At 43.6% G+C, this 19,962-nt stretch overlaps 1 protein-coding gene across 2 annotated transcripts in view; it reads left to right on the plus strand.

Annotated features, from left to right (window-relative positions):
• The window catches only part of Atxn10 (ataxin 10), a 123,452-nt gene that overhangs the window by 51,102 nt on the left and 52,388 nt on the right, over positions 1-19,962 (plus strand). For both annotated transcript variants that reach the window (XM_063262941.1, NM_133313.2), the window contains exons 8-9: positions 2,743-2,851; positions 4,437-4,606. In XM_063262941.1, coding sequence (XP_063119011.1) covers positions 2,743-2,851; positions 4,437-4,606 — 279 coding nt within the window. The remainder of the gene's footprint in view (positions 1-2,742; positions 2,852-4,436; positions 4,607-19,962) is intronic.

Below are 19,962 nucleotides of genomic sequence, written 5' to 3' on the forward strand. Positions count from 1 at the left end.
GTTAGTGGAGGAGTTTGGAACCATTTCGTCCTCGCAGCCCCATATCAAGCAACTTTTTGCAGTAGCGGACTGAGTGAGGATGGTGCCTCTGCTGCACGGACTGATAAGGATCATATTTTTGCCCTTTGCTCATATTTCACTTTTCTGTAAACAGTTCTTTAGCTGATGTCAGTGAAACAAAGTTAGGAGGTTTCTGGTTTGCCTAGCTCCCACCTCTGTTCTGCACAGCCATTAGTGTGTCAGTTGTGTTGTTGTACGAAGGCTTTCCTTGTGCACTCGCACCTCCATGCCTCATCTCCTTTTCACAGTGGTGTGTGCACTGCTCTTCTCCAGCTTGGCTTTTCCACACGTGGGGCTGTTTCTCCTTCCATTTGAATACAGGTAGATTGACTGGGTTGTTTTGTTTTTTTTTAAAGCTAGCCTTTACAAATTTTGTAACCATTTTCTTACTAATTTATTTATTTGGCACTGAAGGTGTGGCGTGTGTATGTGCCTGCAGGAGTGTGGAGGTCATAGGGCAATCTCTTCTCTCCTTCCAACCTGTTGATATCAGGGGTTGTGCTTAGGCTGTGTGGTTTGGGAGTGAGAACCTGTCCCGCCAAGTGTTCTCAGTGGCCCACTCAGTGTTCTTCTAAAGTCGAATAAGGTTTCACTATTTAGACGTAGTTTTCTCCTGGACTCCATGTTACTGACAGAAAGGAAGTCAGTTTAATTCCACCTAACATATCCCTGATTTACATCCTTAAGATTCTTGCATTTATTAAGCCAACATTATTTTTGGTATATCACTTAAAAATTATTCTTTTGGCCGGGTGGTGTGGTGCACACCTTTAATTCCAGCACTCGAGAGGCAGAGTAGATCTCTTAAGTTCGAGGCCAACCTGACCTACACAGTGAGTTCTAGGTCACCCAAGACTACACAGAGAAACCATGTCTCAAACAAAACCAAACAAACAAAATTCTCTTAAGGGCTGGAGAGATGGCTCAGTAGTGATGGCCTGTTACTATTCTTTCAGAGGACCCAAGATTAGTTCCCTGCTCACAACTGTGCCTCTAACTCAATGCTTCTGGCCTCTGTGGGCACCTGCACACACACCCACACAGATACACACACACATATATAATTAAAGATTTTTAAACTTACTCTCTTGGAACTAAGAATAAAGATATGGCTATGGAGATAAGAAGTGCTTGCCATATGAGCTTTGGGACCCGAATTTGATCCCCAGAACTCAGTGTGAAAGAGTCAGGTATGGTGCTGTGCTCTTGTCGTCCCAGCACTGAGGAGACAGAAACAGGCCGAGCCCTGAGGCTCCTGGCCTCTGAAGGCTACAGTAACCAGTCAGCTCCGGACCAGTGAGAAAGAGGCTTCTGGGCTCCCTGGGAACCCACTGTCATGTGCATAAACCTACTTCAAGCACATCCATATAATTAAAAAAATGAATTACATCTTTTAAAAAAATTGCAAAGTGTTGTAACAATCTTCTAGTGGGTTGGCATACCATTAAAAATACTGCTAAACTAATTTAAATGCACCCACTTTTTACTCAACAGTTGGATTTCTAAGAATGTATAAACCCACATTTATTTGTTCAAAACTGCAGATATTTGCAGTATAGCAGCAAAGAATGTTCAGCATAGCATTTCTTGTGAGGGGTTTTAATAAATTTTATGTTTACAGAAAACAAATTAAAAGAAAATCCCAAACACTGTGTGCTATGCAGACTCAGCCTGCGATTCTCCAGTAGACTTGTGTAGAGGAGATAGTCTGGGCTGTGCCCACTCACCGGAAGCGCCTGTTGAAGCACGGCTGAGCTAATGGGCTTACCTGTGAGACTGACTTCACACTTAGCATCTATGCTTCCTCTTATCCCTTTATCAGCAAGTGAAAGCTTTGAAACAAAGGCTCAAGGCATTAAAATTTCTTGTTTCTTGATATTATTTGAGATTTGTAGAAAGCTACATTAAAGACTTATCTTAAATTTTTCTAAAGAATATAAAGAATGGTATTATCAAAAAATTTACATTTGTCGAAGAATTTTATCTTCATGATTTAAATGTATAGGTGCTACAATGCTTTGTCAAATGATGTATACTTGAAGAAGTATGCTTTGAAATCTGTGAAAATTACATCTTTGAAAAATCTATTGGAACATTGGGATGCCATGTAGTTGGCACGTGGTGGTTTCCTGGCTTGCTTTCTGTTTCATAGAAACCATTAGTAACTCTGAGCTAGCATTTTCAGATTATGTTTTCCGTCTTACCGACACACTGCATGCAGTCTGAGATTCACAGAGAGTTAATGTCAGTTCTTGAAGTTAGTGGTTTGTTTTAAGATCACAGGACTTTACAAGATTTTCATGGACAAGAAGTTAATGTGTTTTTCAGGAATGTTTCCATCTCTAAAGTGGAACTTTGATACTGAGAATGCTTTAAAAAGAGAGTGTTTGTATAAGTGTTATGTGCAGCTTGTAATTTTGAACATTCATCCCACTGTCGGGAGGCTTTTGCTCCAATAAGAGCTTTGCTGTCTCTTTGCTCCAAGAAGACATGCAATGACATATGACCCTGCCCTCTTGACGGTGCTGATAGTGAGCCTTCAAGAGCATTCAGCAGTTCTCTCTCCCTGCAGACAGACGTGTCACATAGCATTTGTTAGAGCATTTCATTTTCTCACTGTCATTTCTAACAGTCAAAGTTGAGATTCTGATTCCTAGCAAGGAGGTTTTCTTGTCGTTTTAGGAAGCACTGGTTACGATTCGGCTCCTGGATGTCTTGTGTGAAATGACGTCCAACACTGAGCTGCTCGGCTACCTGCAGGTTTTTCCTGGCCTGATGGAACGCGTGATTGGTGAGTGAGCAAGCACACACAGGGCTTTCAGTTAGGAAATCTCTGTGGTATAAGTTCAAACACAAGCCCTTACCTTTGGTTTTTTCACTTGAGAGTCTTTGAACTTTTTCCTTGGGTGGAATTATAGTGTCATGATCACAGCTGGAGTCACCCAAGCTGAGGCCACTTTGTTCCTTCCCTGCTGTGGAGCTGGGGTCCTGCTTTGCAGTGTGATGACGAAGCAGGCCCTTCTGCAAATACCTATGGTGCCACCTCAGAGGAATGTTTGCAGTGAACTGATGATGGGGATTTGCAAATGATAAGGGTGATTTTCCTAAGTTTTATTTTATCATGAGTTTTATTTATAAAATCTGGTAATACATTTTCTCTGGATATACTTCTGAGAACAAATAAGAGTGTTTCACTCACATTATAGATTTACTCTTGAAACAAGAAGCCTTTTCTGATTAGGAAGCCATTATTTGAGGCACTACTAACTTTACTCAAAAGCTGTTTGCATATTAAGTTCAATAGAACCTTGGTTTGTATGGATACCCAACCCTAGGTTCTACTTGTCAGTGTCCAGTGCTTTCCTTAAGAAAAGGTCAGGCACCTTTTCATGGATGTTAGTATACAAGAAAGATGTCTTTAAACCCACATGTGGTTGAGCTAGCAGTGATCTGTGGAAGTCACTTAGGAGTCCATCCCAGAGTTGTATTTTTTGGTTTTTCAAGACAGGGTTTCTTTGTATAGCCCTGACTGCCCCAAAACTCACTCTGCTGACCTTGAACTCACAGAGATCCACTTCCCTCTGCCTCCTGAGTGCTGGGATTAAAGGCATGTGCTAACAGAGTTCTATTTAGAATGTGATACTTTTAATGATGATCAGATTAAGTTACCAGACAGGGAATCGCTATGAAGTTAGGACAATGTGCATTGCCGTCCATCTCTGCCCAGTGAGCCTCTCCGAGTCCAATGCTTCATGGAAAATTGTCAAAGTGATGTCTGCATTTAATGGGTTTATTCAGAGGATTAAGTAAAATGACATGGAAAATGTATAAGTCCCGTTCCTATAGGCTGGCAGACTGTCTGTTTCTATAGGCTGCTTGGTGTATTCATTGTATATAGCAATATTTTTCTTGTGATGTAGCTAAGGTCAATCATGGCTGAGTCTGATTATTTGGCCATTGAGAAAAGTCATTACTGAAACCTGTTGTGATCTATACTTTCTTGACTATGTTATTGCATTAGCTTTTGCATAAATCAATTGAAATTTGTAAGAAAAAAGTAGTTGCAAACTTTTAGCTAAGTTTCCTTTGTGAATAAATAGAAAGCCCAGGTGAGGTTAGTTGCTATGATCAGCCTCCTTCAAACTGGGACTAAAAAATTCATGTAAAAGCAAAGAAGCTGTCTGGTTATCGTTACTGCTGCTGTCCTCCTGTCAGTGTGAGGATGAACTGATGCACACCAGGCCAGGGTTCTCCTTAGTCCCCACACAAATCATCATTGAAGAGGCACTGACTATGTTAATCATTAGGTTTGTTTGCCGAGAACTTAGATACTGTCTAATTTCTTATGGAAAATGAATTGTACTCTTTTGTTCTAGATGTTTTACGAGTGATTCATTCAGTTGGAAAAGATAGCACGAACATCTTCAGTCCCTCCGACTCTCTAAAAGCAGAGGGTGATATCGAACACATGACTGAAGGGTTTAAGTCTCACCTCATCCGTCTGATTGGAAATCTGTGCTACAAGAATAAAGAAAACCAAGACAAAGTAAGATTATCTCTCGGTGTGCCGCATATAACTATTGAGGATATGCCAGTTACAATTTAGAATACCTTCCCTCTGGGCAGAGGGCATGTAAAGTCCTTACTTGAGTTTTAGAGAATCAATTGAAAAGAATATCTATAGGTTAATATGTAGCATGAAATAGAATATTACATATTTCTTCTACACATAAGCATGGTACATCATACTTGAAATTTTTACCTCTTAGTGTTGTGTGTGTGTGTGTGTGTGTGTGTGTGTTACATGTATGGGTATAAGACAGTGTAGGCACATGTTTGCCAGTACATGCATGTGAAGTTGGTCCTCTCCTTTAAACATCCATTCTGGAAATCAAGCTTAGGTTGAGAGGCTGTACATCACGTGCTTATATCTGCTGAGCCATCTGGCCATTCCTGTGTGTCATATTCTTTTGCTTCAGGGTCTGTATTTTTATAGTTTTTGCATTGTTTTTCTCCTGAATGTATTTGGGGCATTCTCCCTTCTTGTAAATTAGTAGTGTGTGTCTGAAGTCTGTTTATTTAAGACTCTATTATGATGTAGGGAACAGTCCCTAAAATAAAAGCAAAGACAAGCCAGGCTTGGAGACAAATGGATCTCTGTGCAGTTCTAGGCTGGCCAGAGCTGTGTAGTGAGATCCAACCTCAAAAGCCGAACAAAGAACAACAACAACAAAATGATTAACAGGTTTGGAAAGTTTTCTAGTAATATGCATGTCAGAAACATGGAGCCAAGCATGTTGACACAGACATGTTATCTGTGCCCCAGGAAGGACCAAACAGATGGTTGGTTCATTACAAGGCCAGCCTAGGATGTATAGCAAGACCCCATCTTAAAAAAGAAAGAAAGGGAGGGAGGGTGGGAGGAAGAGAGAGAGAGAAACCAAAAAACAAAACAAACAAACAAACAAACAAAACTAAAAACCCAAACCCCAAACTGGCCTTTACTGTGAGGGAAATCGTTGGCTTGTGCATCCTGCATCTGTGGTGAATAGTACCCTGACCTAAGTCTTCCAAACTAGGGCTTTGCTCATGTTTCAGTCACATAGAAACCTGGCAGGATTCAAGCAGGTAAGCTGTGGGTAAATAATTACTGAAATCTGAGTTGTCAGACTGCAGAATTTATATTTAAGTCAACTAAAATAAGTGTTCATTAAAAGTAGCAAACATACAAATAGCCTCCTTCCGAGGAATATCGTGTAATTTCGAGTTCCCACAGCATAGTTTTTTGGTTTTTTGTTTTTTTTTTTTTATTAACTTGAGTATTTCTTATATACATTTCGAGTGTTATTCCCTTTCCCGGTTTCCGGGCAAACATATCCCCCCACCCCCCTACACACACACAGCATAGTTTATACAGTGTCTAGCACCCAGAACCTGAGCTACAGGAACATGTGCTCTATTGTTAAAAGAACTGTCAATCAAAAGAAGCTGAGTGCAACCAGGGATTTTAAAGGAGAAGTTGTGACATTGGATGGTCAATATGTATTATATGAATAAGAAGATACAATAAAAATAGAAACTATAAGACAGAAAGTTTACCTCAGAGATAGTAGGGAAGCGTGCATCCTTGATTCAATAGTAGAAGTCGTCCTTCTGGAAAAGATGGGGTAAAGACTGAAAGCCCAGAGAGCCTTTGTGATACGTCGCAGTTGTTAACAGCTCTCACTCTGTTACATGGTGGTTGGTTATATTTTGTCCAGTGTGCGTACAATTGGGATATTCCTCCTCATAGAGCAGGCATTATCTAAGACCTCTGACTCCCTCCTGGAAACTTACTGGTCTGACTTTTGTTAAAGAAAGTTGATGGAGAATAAGACACTACTTTTCCAGTAACCCAAACGCCTTTCTTTCGGTGAGTTCTCTTGTCAGTGATTGCTTTGTTGCTAGTTTGGAGTGGCCTCTTACAGGAACATGATGTAGTAACCCTTCTGCTTATGAAATAGTTCGTTAGAGTCAGCAGCAGGTTGCACCCTAAGTAAATGTGGCGTGTGCCCAAGCGCTATGTGGAGGGCTCTGGGGCCCACGGGAAGTTGCTGGTGTGTTCTCTCATACAGCAAACACTCTGGAGAGTATGAAGGGTTCATTCTGAGTGTGAGAATTCCTCTTCCCCAGTGTCTTTCCTGTGCTAACAAGAGGCTGGAGCCTGAAAGCGTTACTGCCTCCCGCCCCCTCTATGTTCTGTAAGCTTCTTTATTCTTGTAGGTCAATCCTGATTCCAGTTGGATAGTAAAAATATATTTTCCTGGATGATTGTTCCTGCAAGGGATAAAGTTCAGTAGCTTTCAACAATTTTCATTACAGTTCCGGGGAAGTGGAAGTTTGGGGACCAGTTCTTTATAGTAAGTCACTAATTCCCTGTCTGTTGTATAGGTTTGTTTGGCTTCTATGCAAATTGGAGCCTACGGAGACACTTGGCTTTATATTTCCAAGACTAGATAAAGACCCAGGGTAGGGGGATTTGTCTCATCTCACTGAAAGCAGAAAGGACCGAATGATATCTTTGTTTAAGGTTGTGTGGCTGCACCATGTCTTCCTACAGGTTTGTCAGCCCTAACCTCTGCAGTAGCCTTGCCCAGCAGGTTTTGCTGGGGACTGCAAAGGAGAGGCTGTCCCCGGGTGTGTTGGCAGAGCCCAGAGTAGAATTTAGATTTGCTTTCCTGAGAATTCCCAAGTCTGTTCCTGGTCTCCTGCACTCTAATGTAGACTTCCTACAGATGCCCAGCCCACAGACCATCCAACTCTCTGTAAAACTCCAGTGGTTCTTTCATCCCTGTTTGTCTCCGCTTCTCCATCTACTGTGAATGTCCTCAACCTTTAGGCCCTTCTTTGGTTGATGAGTTTGCCTCCTAGGCAGGTTCCACTCTAGGAATGCTGTGAGAATCCCTCCTCTGGGATTCTCTAGGAACAACTATCTCCTCTGTACATGCTCCTAAAAACATACCCAACTATGATCCTGGGGAGTCCATAGCTCACTTGGGGAACCAGGGAGTTTTGGGGGCTTACTTTGGGTAAGAGACTACTAATAAGAGCAGGGGACTTCAAAGCAGTAGCACCGCAAAATCTTCACTTCGCGTGGATAATGGCTTCCCCAAGGCTTCTTAGATGAGTTCCCTCCAGGTAAGCTTTTCCAGCCTATACACTCTAGCATCTCCAGAAACTACTTGTAATGAAGGCAGAATTTCATACACATGGCTGGGAGACACAGGAGGGAGAAACTCCTTCTCTGAGGGTAGGCAAGCCATCTTCCCTCTAGTGACCTCTGTGGGGCTCTTGAAAGCAGGCACAGCTTATGAAAAATGCACTTGATTGCTTAGAGGATTCTGTTGTGTTGTATAAGGAACATCTGGGCACCTTGCCTCTGACCCACCAAGCTATTGACAACAGGGACTTTGGTAGAATCTTTACACAACGCCTCGTTCCTCTGGAGCCTGCATAGAAGCCTTTTGAGCCCTACCCGATTTCTGCATGTCATAAAATGGCATTCATTGGAATGCAGTGCCCAGCAGCTGAGTAAGGCACTCCTGTGGCCTTTCGAGTTTCCTGTCTTTTGCATCTGCAGTGGGTCTCTAGAGCCCATGATGACTCTGAAAAAGATTGACAGAAGAATTGTCACCATCAATTTCTAATGGAGAAACCAAGGCTCAGGGAGATTTCAGTACTGAAATTTTAGTCAGTTTGAATGTAAGCTTGGTGCTGTATGTTCTGAAGATGACAGTGATGTCAGTAGGGGCTAACATATGTGTACTGGTACACAGTCTAACAGTTGTGTTTACAGAGGCCTGTCAGAGAGGATCTGAAAGGTGGCCTTGTATTCTAGGGTGGACATCCCAGAATAGTTCTTTCTGAGCAAAGCAGGACTGCCAGGACATAGAGTTAGTGGGACGGAGAGTCTCCCTTGGCTTTTGCACCTTTGGACAACCTGCTCGGAAGTGATGGAAGCCAGCGCTTCATGGGTCATGCTGTGGGTCTACTGTTCAGGTTGCTTCCTGAACTGGAAAAGTGTCTCAACTCTCTTGCCGAGTCCTCCCAACTTCCCCCTTGCTCTGTCTGTTGCTCCACTTACCTGGTGTTCCTTTGTTACAGCTGTAGTGATTAGTTTACTTTTAACCCCTTGTGGACTAGATAGAATGTGGAATGTATGGTTACTCTTTCTCTTTTCCATTCTTCTGCTTTTTACTATTGTTGTAGCTTCTCTAAGTAAGTGCCTTATTTGAAGAGAAAAAAAGTTTTTTTAATTCTTAAAGCTAAATGTACTATTTGAAATATCTGGGAAGATAACCAGTTTATGTACTTCTTTTTGTCCCCAAAGAAAATTGTCACTGACTGAGTACATGCCCTTGTTGCCAAAGGCTCCCTGGCAATGCCGGTTAGCTTCCTTCTTCCCCTCCCGCCACCTTTCCACCTGGTGGCGATTCCCAACGTGGTGCCAGTGCCTAGTGGTCCCGTGTTGACATATGTGCACACAGGGCTTTCGTTTCATGCATCAGTTCATTTAAAGTCAAGTTGGTACTGTGTGAGGTTTAGTGTGCGAGGACAGTGTGACTCTCGGCCTCTGTCCAGGACTGTCCTCTAGGGAAGAGGCTCTTACCATCTGGGACCATACAGGCACATTCGCCAATTGTTTTGCTCATTGTGCTACGTCTTTAAGATTTTACCTGGTAATTTATAAGGGAAGGTTTATCTTTTGTGATCTGTAATTTTTAGTTACAAATGTAAGTTACACTACAGTGCTATAGGTTTCCAGGAATTTCAGGCACACATGTTATTTGCTTTGTTCTTAGTCATCCCCTTCCCCCATTGCCCTCCTCCACCCCTGCTTTCCTCTTCCCTTCCCTCCTTCCCACAATGGCTCTTTTAAAATCTTTCCTGTCCGTATGCGTATGCCGTAGGGTCTGGTGCATGGCAGGCGGACCCTCTACCACTTCAGTTGGCTATAACAATTATCTTAAATTATCTTCAGTTGGCCTATAACAATTATCTTAAACACATATTTGTGGTAGGGGCTGGACCGAGCTGGCTTGGCAGGTAAGATTGCACCATTCTTGTAGAATGTTCCCACCACCCATGTTAGGTGGCTCACATCTGCCTGCAGCTCTAGCTCTAGGGGGATTGAACATCCCCCAACCTCCTCAGCACCTCCACTCACATGCACATGATTAAAAAGAAAATAAATCTTTAAGAAGTTGCTGTGTGTTCACTGCCACAATATGGACTGTGCTCAAGGAGTCGTTTGTAAACAAAGACTAGATGAAAGAACCAACTTTGCCCCTGAAAATTAAAATTCCTCTAAATTCTGAATTTTGAGATAACTTTGAACATCTTTTATGTTTGAGATTCATCTGCTTATTTAGTCAGTGTGCATGTATTTGGGGACATGTATGTCACTGTACATGTGTGGAGGCTCTGTCCTTCTACAGTATAGGTCCTGTGGATTGAATCAGGATGTTGGCTTGGTGGCAAGCAAGTTTACCCACTAAGCCATCTCAGCAGCCCTATAGGATATTTTGATACATTCTGATTTAGTGTACGCCTTAGTTTATGCCCTTTTGTATGGTTCAGTTTAGTGTCTTTTGTATGCAGTGTGGCAAGCCTTTCAGTTTCTCACATCAGAGCAGGCTGGCAGGCCAGTCCTTTACAGTCCCCTCCTGTGTAACACGATTTCAAGCAGGGGGCTTGCTTAGTGCACCAGGAGACTGGAGACTCTTACGGCTTGGACTCCAGTGCCCCAGCTGTTTCAGCGAGGCTGTTTTTCTTAGTTATTGTCCATCAGTGCTGACTGATGGTGGGTTGAATAAGGACTGGATTAGAGTGAGCTAATGTCTCCGTTGAGCAGCTGTAGCATAGGCCAGGGTTCCAGAGTCCTTACTGTCTGCCACGAGAAGGGCCACTTTCTGTAGTCTTGTCCTGTGCTAGCATCATGTGAACTTCCCACACTCTTTTCTCTTCTTTTTCTTTCTCTTTTTTCCTTTTGTTTTTCGAGATCAGGCCTTTCTGTGTCCTGGAACACAGGCTGTCCTGAAACTCACTGTCCCCAGGCTGGCCTTGAATTCAGAGATCCTCCTGCCTCTGCCTCCCCAGTGCTGAAATTAAAGGCCTGCACCACCACCTCTGGGCTCCAACCACTTTTCTCATCCATGTGTTCTCAAGCTGCTCTTTTAATAGCTGCTGATCAGCGTTGTAAACCTTTGGAAACTTCAGACCAGCCAGAATCAGGTTCTACTCCACTGTGCTTTCCCTTGGTGGTGTTTCCTTTCTACCTTACTCTGCATATGCAGTTGGTTTCTGTATGTGGATTATCATGGTGTGTATTTCAGTATACATGTGCTTATGTTTTGCTTCTACTTGTCTTTGGTAAGTAAGGATTAACCACCAGCCAAAGAGACATGTGGAAATTTTTATTATAGCTCACCTTTACCATAGCAGGCTAGATCTGTTGTCAGCTCTACTGACAACCTCAGACCTCCTTCCTGGCCTCTGCCTCTCTGTAACTCTTCCATCAAACTCTTCTACATGTCTGCTGCTGATCAGTGCATTGTGCCCAGGCTTCCCATGGCTCTTGAGCTGATCATTCTGTACAGGTGTTGGGTTGCTGAACTGTAAATGCATCTGGACTTCTTTCCATGACTGTGTGTTCTGCGGCTGCTTTCCTTCCGTCCTTACATTAGGTGGTGGCTTGCAGTAGTGCAGACACAACTATAATGTAGTGAGCACAGAGCGGCTCCTTGGCCAGCTGTCCACTGACTGTAGACCATCAGTTCTGCTCCCAGCTTCCTTGCTGCAGACGGAGCCCGCTGTACTCACTGTGGGGTCCTGAGGACAGAGTGTGGCTGCATCCGACACACTACTCTGACTCTCCACGGACCTGAGCCTCCCCTCAGGCTGTTGGTGGATAGATGCAGTGCATTTCATCATCTCCCAACTACGTGCTGAAAAAGTTCTCTTACATTTATTTTTGTGTGGGAGCGGGTAGTATGAGTGTCTGTGTATGCACGTTAGGGCATGAGTGTGGAAGTCAGACAACTTGTAGGAGTTGGTTTTCTCTTTCCACTATATGGGTTCTGGGTTTTGAACTTAGGTTCTTAGGTTTGGTGGCATTTAAGTTTTGTTTATCCACTGAACCATATTGCTGACCCCATATCTGTCTGTCTGTCTGTCTATCCTACCTATCTATCTATCTATCTATCTATCTATCTATCTATCTATCTATCTATCTATCTATCTATCTCATATATATATATATGTTTGTAGATAACGTGTCATAAGAATTTACTAAGTGTAAAGTAATCTTGATACTTGTCTTTCTAGGTGAGGCCTGTTTGAGGAAGTAGTGAAGGAAGTAAGAGAGTTTGTTTTGGGATGAGAGCACTTTTTTTTTTCTTGTCAGGTCTACCACAAATGCTTTTCTAGTTGAATTTTTTCTTGGCATTATTCACTGAAGAGGAGAAGTATTTTCTATATTTATTCCACAATGTGTTCTAGGACAGTCTGAGAGTATGGGAACCCCTACCCGCACATACATTAAATGGACATTTAAATTGTGAACAGACAAACAAAAGAAGACAGCTTTTGTAAGTCAGGTCTTCCTTTCCCCATGCGGGTTCTACAAGTGGAGTTCATCAGGCACAAGCAGGAGCCCTTACCCCTTGAGCCACCAGCCCTGGAGGAAATTTTCAGTCTCAGGTCTGTGTCCTCTTGCCTGCACTGTGTGCTCTCAGAGTTACAGCTTATTGATTTGATGATTGAGTGTATAGACAAGATCTGGCTCGCTTCGAATTCCACTTCTTTGTAATATAATCCAAGTTCAAGAAATATGTCAAAATTCATAAATCAAGCTGTCACCATTAGTTTCTTGAACTTAAAGTTCCTGCTACAGAAAGTGAAATTAAAATTCCTATCTTGAGGACACACAGAGAGATTTAGTCTGTTGCAGCTGTACTGGCTTTTTAAAGGCACAGAGGAAGGCGGCAGTGGCAGCTCCATGGTGGAACATCTGCCCGGCCTGTGTAGGGCCTACATGCAGTCCCTAATAACTGCCACAAAAGTTAAAGCACCGAGGATGCTTCATTGTTCAACTTCAGGACGCCTGCCTCCTTTTCTGTTTTGTAAGAGGAGTAGTGAGCTTGTACTTGTGTGGGAGGGGCATGGCATTCCTTAAAGGGGACACTTACAAGAGCAGCAGGAGCCATCCGTTGCTCTTCCTGCTACAGGCCCAGGGCCTATGCTTTGTGTTTCCTCAGGACATTCTGTTGCCAGTCAGTCAAGCTGCTGAGCTCCAGGTTCAGAGAAAACGAGGTGGAGAGGGATTGAGGACTCCTGATGCTACTGATGCTAACGTCCAGCCTCCTCATGTGCACTTGCAGCAGGGCTGGTTTATTTCGTGTTTAGTTCACTCTTGCAGCACCTCAGAGTTAAGAGGATGAGTTATTTAACATGTACACACACACACACGCGCGCGCGCGCGCGTGCGCGCGCGCACAGACACAAAGAGGCATGGATCTAGAGTCCTGTTTGCCCTTGATAGGAAGAAAATGGTAGTTCTTGGTGACTATAGCCATTCTTTCTTCCTGTGTTCCCCTTGCACAGTCTGTGCACGTGTTTGTACCTTGCTCAGTTAGTCTCTAGGGTTTAACAGAATTTCAATTCAGCTTTTATAGAAAAAAAAATTAGGAGTAAAACATTAGCATATGATCTGGGGAATTTTACTAACAAAAATAATTAAAAACTCATTTCAAAGTGACTGGGGAGATTCTTGAGTGCATATCAATTTGTCAGTGTGCAAGAGAAGGCAGAGGCAAGCAGACAGAAATGGAAGGATTACTCCTGCAGTGTGTGGGGTTTCTTTTTTTCTACTGCAAAGGAATTGGATTCGTATTTACCGTCTGCTGGCAGGGGATCTGGTTTGGGCATGTCAGCTTTGGTGGATGAGTGCATGTTTCACATTTCTGCCGCATGTCACAATCTAATGAAAACCCAAGTGTTTCTATCTCTGCAGCCATCATTAGTTTGGGAAAATGACAAAGTTTTTATTTCAAGTGTTAAACTAGCTCCTTCCATTTCTGAGGGGACTGAAAAGGTGGAACTGTCTCGCATACATCTGAAATGTTGTCAGTCTTTGGCGTGGTTAATCGTTTGCTTTTCCTGGCAGCAAAGGATCAGAGTTACATTCTATAAATATTAAAAAAAAATCTATCTTGAAGTAATTACCTGGCACCCCTTCCTTTAAAAGCTTATCTTATCTTGGTAGAATTAATTTTATACCACCTTATTATAGTAGAAGAGTGACATTGAGTGTCCCATGCTGTGACGTTTAACTCACATCTATGTCACTGCTATGTAGTGGTTGGAATGAGGCCATTTCTCTTCTGTTCTCCAGATAGGACCTGCTGTGCTGTTCTGTCATCATGGTAGAAACTTGTAGTTTAGCTCAAGTATGCATTTGCCATCTGCTATGCACCAGCTGGTGTTCTAGACGGTAAGAATGTAGAGATGGGTTTGGCATAGTGCCCTCTTAAGGAACTCATGTGCACAGGGAGACAGATGTAAAAACTTGCCATTTAAGTGAGTTCGTGAGGCTAGCTGGAGATTGAGTGTCTGCGGTGTGTACCAGAGAGATGGGAAGACTCCACCGAGTTCAAGACAAGCCCTGTGCCTATGTGAACAGAGGAGGGAAGCAGGGGATGGGCAGCCTGCTGTGGGCTGGCCTCCCTCGGAAGGGGAGTGCAGATGCCTGTGAGGCTGGCTCGTGGCTCAGCACTGGATTTTGCCAGGTAGCCTCTGCACTCAGCCACCAGAGCTGAGTGTGAGGATCGTTGCAGCCTTTGGAGATTATCGGAGATTTCATTTCCAAACCTTGTGCTGTTTTTAAGATGGACTTTGATTGTGCTACCTTCTTACCTTTGCTTTTAGTTATTTAAGACAATTTTATTTGCTCTAGAAGATTGGTGTTTCCCTAGGCCCTGTACACCATTTTTCTCATTTTTTTTGTATATCTCTGTCCTTGTCCCTTTTCACCACCCTCCTCTCTTCTTCTCCATCTCTTCAGTGGACTTTCTTCTAGTGATGTATGGGCTTTTAATTTGCTCCTGCCCTGTGGGATTGATTTCTCTAAACATGGAGGACCCGTGGCTCCTGTCTTGTAAGCTTATCCTCAAACTGTGCTTTGCTTCTGTCTCCATCTCCTGACGTCATAGAAGGTCTCTCCACCTCTCGCCAATCTTAGCATTGGTCAGGATTCTAAGCCTACGCTGACAACAGACTTTGGACCTTCATGCGGCAGCTGATTGCTGCACTCTGCCTGCACACATCTCAGCAAACTAGCCCCGTCGAACTGGCAGCCTGTGAGCTCCAGAATTGCACTCTCCTTGTCACTGGCCCACTGAAGACCTTTGAGCCACCCCTTCGTCTTCTGCAGACCTTATCCCAGTTACATTCTCATACTTCTCACTTCCTATCTGCAGTTTCATTTCTGACTTCTCAGGATGATGCAGATGCCCGTCCAAGGGTGAACAGAAGAACATATTCCCCAGTCTCGCGGGAGCTACTGAGAGCAGCTATGAGCCAGGGGCCTGTATTTCAGTATTCAGTATTTTCACTGAACTTTCCTTGATTGCCTATTACTTTTTCTTTTTTTCTTTTTTCCGGGGCTGGGGACTGAACCCAGGACTTTGCGCTTCCTAGGCAAGCGCTCTACCACTGAGCCAAATCCCCAACCCCTATTTTGCCTGTTTCTTGTATCATTGTCTTCCCTTTAGCACAGTGCAAGGAAACTGAATTGTACAGAAAAAAAAAAACCAGTTTAAATTCCATTTTTTTCTCACTAGGCAGCCCTTCACATGTTTAACTTTTGAGTTTTACCTCATCTAGAAAGAAGAGGTGATTTTCCTGAGCTTGTGTTTGTTGTGAGGACTAAGTCTCATTAATCCAGTAACACCAGTAGCAATCTTATACAGGTGTCTCTAGTGCTGTACTCCAGGGTGCTCCTGTGGTTATAGCACGGCTCTCTGTAGCCTATGTTCCTCACAAGCCTGAATTCAACTGTCCTTTGGCCTTTCTCAGTTTAACATGTGGGAACCATCTTCTCAGTGCCTCCTTGGTGGCTGCTGGTTGGTTCTCTTCCCTCAGCCCTGTGCTTTGTTCAACAGAGTCACTGGCTCTTGAGCAGGCAGCGCCCACACAGGATACCAATAGTGCAGAGGCTAAGATCCATGCCAGTTTCTTCTCTGCGTGTGAGCGCTTACATGTCCTCCCCCACAGTGTGGAGTGACTAGCTTTCTCAGGTCAGTCAGTTTCCTGGTACCCAGCAAGGCTTGGTGCCAGGCTCTGTAAAGAAAATGGCTCCTTTGCTGCTATGTGTAGCACCCAAAGCAAATCTCCTGTCCTCCTTTGTGTGCCTGCACAGTGCTGGCAAAACCCAGGCAGAGTGAGCTGCTCATGCAAGTAAGCAAAGGCCTGCTGCTGTTTCGCCATCATCTCCATGTTTTCATTGTGTTACAAGTTTCATTGTTTAGCTCTGATTTCCTTTAGTTCAAATTTGTGTGAAAATGCTGCCACACCTTGATTGAGAAACATTTCAAGCCTTAATCATTCTTTTATGTATTTGTGTGAAAGCATTTCTAATCTTTTCTTAACACTAAACTCTGATGCAGACGCTAGGAGAGCAAGAGGGAGCAGAGAAGCCAGACCTGATGTTGTGTTCTCTGTCCCTTCCACTTGCTGTCTGCCTTCATCTCAGCCATTCCTAAATGAAGGTGTAGAGGGGCTGTCGTTGCCATGGTAACCAAATACCCCATAACTCTTTATCCCACTAACAGTAATAATGTGTATGCATTTGGAAGTTCTGTATTTCTTTTCAGGAGAAGTATTAACTTAGATTGACAAGCCTTACCTGTTGAGCCTTAGTCAGGATCTTGCAGAGGTTAGTTACCTCCAGACTGAAACTCTGTGGTGTCAGACCCAGCGGCACGGTGAGCATGTGCCTGGCACCCCATGAGCCCGTGCTTTCATCAGTGTAGTTATCTCCATGGTACTTTTTTTTTTTTTTTTTTTTCGGAGCTGGGGACCAAACCCAGGGCCTTGCGCTTGCTAGGCAAACACTCTACCACTGAGCTAAATCCCCAACCCCTCCATGGTACTTTTGGGGGTGGGCACTATTAGCCCATCTTAATTTGCAAACTCAGGTGTGTAGACATTAAAAAGCTTGCCTGGGTCTCATAGAGTTAGTGGTAGAGGACGCCGGAATCTCGTCAGACAGGCTTTGACTCAAACACTCAGTTTCCTTAGCTGCTCAGCCCTGGCATGACCACGACTCAGGAGTTGTCTCTGGGGCACATGATTATCCAGGGTTGTTGTTCTTATAGTTTTCTATGGTATGATCATAGATTTGTTTTATATCTGTAAATGTATGTAGGATAACCCTCTTCTTTCAGGTATAGGAGTTCTAGTGGCTTTTGTAAATTAAGCATGGATTCCCTTGGGTTTCCAGACTATTTTAAATTAAGTGATGTTGTATACAGTCTTGAAACATTGCTCTTTCCAAAAAAGAAATGTTGATTAAAAGAAAATATATCAACACATATTCACACAAAGTTAGTGGACAGTTGTTTTTAATCATTTAAGGAAAATGAACTAAAATGAGCACACAAAACAATTGTGATAGAATGGCAGGCAGCTCTTAAGGCTGCTTTGAGGTGTGGCCATCACTGCGTGGATGGAGGTCTCACAGTTTGTGTGTGTGTGTGGGGGGGTGTTTATATGTCTTGTATCAGTGACATCTTACATTACAATTCCTGCCACAGGCTCCGCTTGGCTCATGACACTCTTCGACATTTCAGTAATAAGTTTAATGCGAAACTAATTTCTGGGAACGGTTCATCACTATTTGCTTAGTAATATAACTAGTGACAAAGTCAAATTTACCTGCTGGAAAAATCCAGGAGGGAATGTTTAAATTAAGTCAGTGGTCTGCAGAGTCGGGGACAAGAGGATCTGAGCTAAGATTCATTTTCTTTAATCCCCTCCGTACCTGTGATCTGTGGCGGATCTACCTGAGGAATAGAGTCAGGGCGAGAATTTTCGATGACCTCCAGGACACCTCCTTCACACAGTTGTGAGTGACCGTCCTTTGCAGCTGCAGCCTAGGACAGCCAGCCAGAGGGGCAGTGGAGGAGGAACAAGGGGAAGGCTGAATTGGCCTGTGGTTGAAGGGTGTTGACAGGAAAAGTCTGACTAGTAGGCGAGGCAGGCCGCAGGATCAGGGAGGGGAGGGCATGCTCCATACCTGCTGTGATTGCCACTCTGGAAACCTTGACTGGTGCCCTCTGCTCTCCCTCCCCTCAGAGGAAATAAACGGGAACTTCAGCACTAGTTGGTTTTAACAGTGAGTGGTTAATGTTTGCCTCTCTAACCCCCCCTTCCTTGTTGTTCCCCCTCCCTGGAACAGCTGGTTTGTTGGGCACCCTGGCCTAAATTCAAAATTCTGCTGTTGCCCCTTGAGGCTCCTAGAAGTGGGGAGTAGGGGATGATATGTTGAGAACTTGGAGAGTGTCAGAAAAAAAAATCCTTTTTGTCTTTTTAAAATATTGTTTTTAATCTTGAGAAATCATTTCTAGCCATTTTAGAAGATAAAATAGCAGTCAGGCTCAGTGTGTTAGCTACACGTTACACACCTGCTGACCTGAGTTCAATCCTCAGAACCCACCTGATATGGAAGGTGAGACTCTGACCTTTACACACTCCAAAGACAGACATGTGAACGTCTACATCCACATAATAAAATACATTTCACAAACTAGAAGAATATTAGTGCACATAATGGCTAATCTTGGTTGTCACCTTAACACTCCTGGGTAGAGGGACCCTGAATGTGGACTTGTCTCCATCAGATTGGTCTATGGGCATTTCTGTAAGGTATTTTTTGATAGTTGATGCAGTGCTATCCCTAGGCACTGGGCCTGAGCTAAATAAAAAGGTGGCTGAACTTGAGTCTGGAGAGCAAGCCAGTGGGCAACATTCCTCTGCGGTCCGGTCCGTCCTGCAGTTTCTGTCTTTTTGAGCCCCTGCCCTGGCTTCCTTGGATAACAGACTGTAACTTGTGAGGTGAAATTAACCCTTTTCTCCTCAACTTGCTTTGGTCATGGTATTTATCACGCAACAGAAATCAGACTAGAACAGTGCAGCAATAGAAAATACAGAGGAGTCTTCTAGGTGACTTGACATTTGGTACTCGGTACTATTTGGTATTCCCTGCTAATGACTGTGTGTACGACTCAGCTTCTACTTACTAGAGAAATAAGCTCTGGCTCCACGCCGTCAAGTGATTTCATCATTTTAGCCTATACTGAGATGATTTCTACCATGTATACTGATTTTAATTTTGTTGAATTTGTTAAAGAGGAACAAAGTTTCACCTTTGTGATCGACACACAAATTCAAATTTCAGTTGCTACTTACCCAGTCTGTATAGCAATGACTGACATAGCGATACGTTGCTGGCAGGAACCAGGGCTTAGTAAGCCTGGGCTGCAGTCAGGTGCCCCTGTGCTTCCTCTACAGCTTGCCCTGATGCTGTCTTCCCATGCCCTGGTCTGGCCTTTCTAACCTCCAAGGAAGGACCATAGCTCCCTGACTAGGCCTGTGCACGCTTGGGTCATTTGTGCCCAGCACGGCATCTGCCTGGGACACTGCTTTCCCTGTTGTAGCAGGTGTGCTAGCCATTTCAGACAGAACTGAAGACAGTTTTAGGAAACTGCATTTGTAGCCTCAGATGTTCACCCACCCTGGTGATGTGCTTAGACTAAAATGCACCTTTATTTAAAATTCAAAATGTCAGATTCAGATTATGGAGCACAGCAGTCTGTTTCCAGGTTCCTTTCGTGGTAATCTACAACTCTCAGAATGTACGGTGAGTGCCAGGTTTCCTGCTCTGACAGCGATCTCTGAGGGTTGCTTTCAGTTGGGTTGCAGGTGTTCATTTAAACACAGTGGCGTGTGCTTGTGTGTGCATGCGCACACCCCAGACAGTGCCAGAAGCTGTAATTTAAAGGCGAGCGGGCAGAGGAGTATGTAATGTTTTTATCTTCCGGGCAGGATCCTGATGTACAGCTTCATGTGACATCTCGTTTTTTAAAAGCCTGAGGCATCTGTAATCTTTATAGCAAGAATTCTAGTGCTCCGTTTTGCATTCCAGGCTTACTGTCTATCCTGCTCCGTAAATATATGGCTCTTGTGGACTTATAAATCATGACAGTAGGACTCATATCCAAAAAGAAGAGATTTAAATCTTTACAGAGTTTCTAAGATTTAATGTAACTTAGACCTTACTCTGCCTCAGAAGTAACATTCTTA

Source organism: Rattus norvegicus, chromosome 7 (genome assembly GCF_036323735.1).
Source record: "Rattus norvegicus strain BN/NHsdMcwi chromosome 7, GRCr8, whole genome shotgun sequence".
In the NCBI taxonomy this organism is placed as follows: domain Eukaryota; kingdom Metazoa; phylum Chordata; class Mammalia; order Rodentia; family Muridae; genus Rattus; species Rattus norvegicus.